General features: G+C 41.8%; 1 protein-coding gene across 1 annotated transcript in view; it reads left to right on the top strand.

Annotated features, from left to right (window-relative positions):
* The first annotated feature begins 2,489 nt into the window (after nt 1-2,489).
* The window catches only part of ATP13A4 (ATPase 13A4), a 37,895-nt gene continuing 34,384 nt past the window's right edge, over nt 2,490-6,000 (top strand). Inside the window, exon 1 of the mRNA XM_039722449.1 lies at nt 2,490-2,625. Coding sequence (XP_039578383.1) covers nt 2,563-2,625 — 63 coding nt within the window. The 5' untranslated portion in view covers nt 2,490-2,562. The remainder of the gene's footprint in view (nt 2,626-6,000) is intronic.

Below are 6,000 nucleotides of genomic sequence, written 5' to 3'. Positions count from 1 at the left end.
ATGGAAAATGAGATTTGGGGTGGTTTAGGGGTCAGGCTTCTGTTTATATTGTGAGATTTTTCAAAGCAAAATAAATTGCATAAGGATGACCTAATACATACAGGTATTTCAGGACTGGGATAAAAGTTGGGTTGAGGTGAGGCATGTGTTTTTGTCTCTTGCTTGCCTACTTTGTGACTATTTATTTATAAGTTTAGGGGACTATATTTTAAATCCTACATTGCTTTTATATTTTAGCTTGACCAGTTATTTTTGTAATTTATGTATGATTTTTTAAGGCAAGTTTCAATTTAAAAATATGAATGGTGACATTCCATAGGACATGCTAACAAATAACTTTTTGTGAATGAATACTATGTAATTCTTACTCCAAACAGTAGAGAGCATCATATTACTAAAGGTTCCAATTCAGGCTGCTTTCTCTCCAGGCAATGGTGAACATGCTTAAGAAAATGAACAAATGTCACCATCTTCTTTGGTTCTAGATTAACACTTTGATGAGTTATTATGACAGATTGTCAGACTATGGAACTCATGAATGCTTTGCACCTTTAACCTGTTTTTTCTTCATTTTCAGTTGTGAAGGTATCAATACTCCTACAAGGGTGTTCTCTAGGAGTGCAGAACACCTTGGAGCTGGAATAAAACTGTGAATAATGAAAAGATTGTGTGAGTCTTTATTCTTCCTTGGAGACCCTGCTTTGGTGGGAACTCTGCATCTCTCATCTCTGTGCCAGAGCAACCAAGGACCCCTGCTGCACCCTAGTCTGCACAGGCACTGGAAACAGCAATAGTGATGTTTGGGAAAGCAGCAAAAGCTGACCAGGCAGAAAAAGTGTGTGTGGCCGTCCTGTTTTCCACCCCTGGCACCTCCCAAAATAATGAGTCATTTCCCAAAATCATCAGCCTGCCTTAGAAAAGGTACTTTTGCAGTTGTTCCCTTGTGTGTTACAGCTTCTAGATAGCAATGCTCATTTCCCCCATGTAATCTGGTTTATCAGAAATGCAATTTAATATGTTCTTTTTTTAGTTTTAGTTTATGCTGTGGCTCTCATATAACAACTGGAGTTCCCTTTTCTTGGTCTCAGACAAATAAAATGGTAAGTTGAGAGGCTTAGAGCAAGTTGCAGTGGGAGGAAGGAGGGTAGCACTGAAGCTGGGTCTGGAGAGAACCTTCTTCCCTTGATCTTGTGCAATAAATCACCCTTACACAGCTTAGCACAGATATGTCTTGTCAGTCCAGCCTCTGGTCTGGGCTCCTCTGGGAGGTGTGGTAGGTGTCAAGGCAGAACAACTTCCCTCCAGTGCTTGGCACCAGCATTTTCAAACACATCTGTCCCTGTGCTGGGCATGGGTGCACATCTGTTCATATTAACCGACCTAATCCCTTCATTTTCTCTTCTCTGTTTCCAGCATTTCTCCGTTTCAGGTCCTCTGAGCCTGCCCTGGAGGATAGGCTGTGGTCTTTCCTGTTGCTTGAGATATGAACTTGTACAAGTCCATACCTCATGGCAGCAAAATGCTGAGGAATAGGAACTTACTTGATACCTCTTGATCTGTTTCAGTCACCCTAGAAGTAATGTTTTAGTTTTCTTAACATACTTACTGGAAGAACAGGTTTGCCTTTCCTGACCTCACTCCTAAAATATTTCTTGTGTAACTTCTTAAAAAGTAGTAAAGTAGCAAAGTACAAGGAAATAGTAGTGGAATGGGAATGAATCACAAGACTAATCAGCAAAAAAAGAAAAAAAAGAAAAAAGAAGAGGTGCCAAAACTCTGTGTTGTTTTCCTGCCAACTTCCTTTTGGCTCTGATTTAAAGGCCAGAGACATCTTATCCACCTTACTGACATGAAATGGGAAACTCCAGTTTTCCCCAGGAGTGAGCAAATAATTCAGTGATGTGTCCCAAAGCTATACGGCAAGGTCAGCAAACATTCTATGAGGATATTCTTAATAATGAATAAAGCTCCTGGTTACAGATCCTACCTGGCTGGATCAGTGTACAAATCCACCTGCACAAACTGGGGCCCCTTTTTACAGTGCCAGAGCTTGATTTATTTTCTACAGCTTATGTGGAGATCACTGCTGGACACTAAGCTCAGACTGGTTGCTAAGAGTGTTAACAACAGCAATGGCTATTTTGTTTCTTATTTGGACACACTCCTGGTCTCCAGTGATTCCATAATCTTTTGAAGAAAAATACTCCCCTCTTGCCCTCCCCTAAAAGTTTTGTGCCAGCAGCGCTTGCTTCCACCTGCCAGAGTTATGCTCTGGAGTCATATTGTGTCAAACGCTTGTAAGATTGAACTTTTTCTTTCTTGCATTTTTGCCTGAATTCTGCATGAACCCTCACAATTGCAAAACTCCAACAACAGAATGGAGGGAGGAGGGATAAAGTGTTACCTGCTAACCCCAGAGAGGGAGGAGCTCCCTACTTCAAACATCATCAGAATTATAAGGAAGGTGTGTACTTAGAGCACTTCCTCAATGTAGAAGTTCAAGCACACTATGCTGAAGACCTGTCCTGAGGGTGCTGTACAAAGTCTCCAGAGGGTCATTTCATGGGGGAAAATCCTGCCAAGAACCATTATGCACAGCTTAACCAGGGAGAAGAGAATGAGATGGTGAGTTGTATCTCCGTCTAGGTCTCTCTTAGCTTGAAGCAGAAGGTGGCACGTGTTCTGCAATAGAATGCTACAGACTGTAATTGAGTTATTGCTAGTTGGGGTGTTTCCTTGGCCGAAACATACAGTTAGAAAGGGATATATTTTTTTTTTTCTGGCAGAAAGATAATAAGGTTGATTATGTCCATTGGGTTTAACCAGTTATCCCCTCTAACAGAGGATGATGGCTCACTTTTATTCATGTGGTGTTATGTCCATTGGGTTTAACCAGTTATCCCCTCTAACAGGGGATGATGGCTCAACAGATTATTCATGTGGTGTTACAAATCTAGATGGAGGTGGTTTAATATGAGCTAGAGGGATGGGCCAGACTGGCATCCCCAGCCATTTGACAGCTGGGTCTCCAGGATCAGCTCCAGTTAGAGAACAGGAAACCTTGGCTTTCTCCAAAACATAAAAACACCTGTTATGTTTGCATAAATTACTGACAAATGCAGTCTGTTAAATTGTCAACACTATCTCAGAAGCTGGGATTCCTAAATACTGAAATACTATATTTCTTTCCAGAGTTTCCCAGGGAGAAATGTGTTTGCATGCATTTTGTAACATCTGGAAATAAGTCTTATGTTTACACAAAATCTCTGTTCTCCTGCATGGCAATGCTGTTAAATAGGAAAGAGATTGAAGTGAATTCAGTGCTTCTGAGCTGCTTTGGCATTACTGTGTGTTATGAGTCAGCTATTCACATGGATTCTGTCCCTCTGATAGATTCTGCTGGAGATATCAGATCCATGATGCAGCTGTACAACAGCAGTTCTTAGGCATATCTGGTAAATGCAGTGCTTCTCAAAATCCCTGTGCTGCAGAGCCACTGGAGCATTGCTGTAAGTGTCTGCAGGATTTCAATAGCAAAACCATTGAAACACAGTCACTTCCAAGTTGACACAACTGTTCACTTTCAGAAGTCCCGGAGAAGTCTTCAAAATCTCCTCACTGACATTCCTGTTCTAGTGAAAGAGACTGTGTCACGTGCAAACATGGATACCTGTTATCTTGCAAAGAAAAATGTAGATTTTCAGACAGCGCTCTCAGCTGTCCAGGGAAGGGGAGATGCCACATTTTGCGTAATGCAAACCTGGGGAATGCAGTAGAGAGTCACCCAGCAGCATGAACTGAGCAGTGCAGGAAGCACAAGGCTCTGGCTCCGCGGGTGGGGACTAATTAGCTGCGTGCAATGCAGAGCCCGACTGGCTCCGCCGGCCAGTTACTAAACCTGCTGGCAGCGCCCTGCTCCTGGCTCTAGCCCTGGTGCTGATGTGCACTGCTCCCCAGCTCCAAACAGCTGCTGGGTTCGTGCCTCTGCTCCACCCTGCCCTGTCCTTCTAGGAGTAGAAACACCCTGTTGTGCTCTCACCACTATCGGTGCTGACTCTAGCAATGCCAGAATTGAGCTGGAGCTAATTAGGTTTAAGTGGATTGTCTGGTGTTGTGTACAGTCACGCTGTTGTACCCTGAATGTTCAGTTCCAGCTGTGCCCTGCTGGGACACCCAAGCTGTGCTTCCATGGAGCCAGTTATCCCAAGGATGTTTTTGGTACTCATCAATATCATACTGAGCCCATGTGTCCTGAATCTGTGCTCAGGGATCTGTGAATCTGAGGTTTTCCATGCACAGCTGCTGTGTGTGCCCAGTGTTGAGTCAGTCTCCACTATGAATCCAGAGTGTCTGGCAGTTGCCATGCTCTCCATGCCTGCACTGAGTAGGATCAGTACTCATTCACCTGGAGTTCCCAAAGGAAGTTGAAGAAAAAAGACTTGTAAAGCACTTGAGAAGAAATGCAATTAAAACTGTATCCAAATTATGCTAATTTAGGCAGGAATGCATGTGTATTTGTTACACAGATGCAAGACAAAAAAAAGATTGAGATAGAGTAAGATATCCCTGAGGATGGATGAAGTATTGTAAGAGGATGAGAAAAAAAGCAATGTGTGTATAGAAAAAAGAGAGCAGCTAATGTGTGTATTTATGTGAAAGGAAAAAAGAAAGTAGCATGTAAATAAAAATAGTTGTGAAGAAAGAGAAGTCTTTAAGTAGAAGAGTGAAGAAGGATATGTGAAGTAAAGAGAATTAATTTTTTTTTTAAATTCAAAGCCATGAAAAATATTTTTTAATGCTATTTTCAACAGTCAGTTTAATCTACCTGAACCAAATTATTAACAAGCAGCTCTTGACTTTTCGAACAAGATCAGATCTCTTGGTCTAATAATGTAACAGCTGACACTGGGCAAGTGCCAGTTCTTCCAGAGTGGAATAGTTCAAGTAATTTGAAAGCACGTAAGTAATTCACTTGAACTCTGGATGTGCAGTGCTTCCCTGTGTTGAACAAGCTGTCCTGTTTGCTGAGGAAATTTGGGGAACTCTAATAAGAAGAAATGCTTTGAAGCTTTCTTTTGTGTTTCCATTTCTTGGTACAGCTGAGGTGCTAGATAGTCCTGGATTTAAGAGTATTCACTCTGACTTAGGAAATGGAACCTGTATATCCTTGTGTATATCTTTGGGATTACTTTACAATTGCTGCAGAGCATTTGCTTGAATTAAAGCTCACTCTTCTGCTATGCAGCTAAAACTTAGCAAGGTGTATTCAAAGCATGAGATAAACTCTCTCTCCATAACCATTTGTAGTACCAGAAAGGTCTTAGTAGTGTGAGAGAACTCTGGACACAGCAGCTTGCCTCAGAGAGGGCTAATAGTAGGCTTCCCTTCAGAAAAATCTGCTGGAATATTTTGAGAAGTACATTTACAGTGGAATACAAAGAGGAAGAAAACCCACAGCTTTATGCTCTCTGCCAATTTGATGTTCTCTGCACAGCTTGGGAATAATCATTCCCTTTGCACAAAACCTAACGTGTGAAGCTTAAGTCTTGCAGTGCAGAAGATTGTGATAGACTTTGACAGGCTGCTGCTTTGGGAAGGATTTTCCAGCAGCCTGTCTTAAGCATGTGTTCCCCCATTGCTTGTGGCTGAAGGAATGCAGTCAGTCAGCTGGTGCACCCCAGTTTACTGCTGCATCTTAGCAGCTGTCTGCCTCCTTTGAGAGGCCACAATTCTTAAGGGAATCTGATACAGGAATTTTATATACTTTGAATGTGAAAAATGTAACTTTAAAATTGAAATAAAATCTGAAAGGTACAATCTTGTTGCTAATGGAACAATAGTGAATGTCACTGCTGGTTTTGAAGAGAACAGGGACAAACCTTTGATGAAACAGGTTCTGGTCGGTAAGGCTGAGATTCAGTTATTAAATTGCTTGTGGAACTTAGCCAGTCTTTCAAGTCTAATCCTATTAACTGTTGTTATAGCAACAGGTTGTTCATA

The sequence above is a fragment of the Passer montanus genome, unplaced genomic scaffold, assembly GCF_014805655.1.
Source record: "Passer montanus isolate IOZ18808 unplaced genomic scaffold, ASM1480565v1 scaffold48, whole genome shotgun sequence".
NCBI lineage: Eukaryota > Metazoa > Chordata > Aves > Passeriformes > Passeridae > Passer > Passer montanus.
The sequence above is the reverse complement of the archived record's forward strand: the minus strand, read 5'-3'. Positions and strand labels throughout refer to the sequence as shown.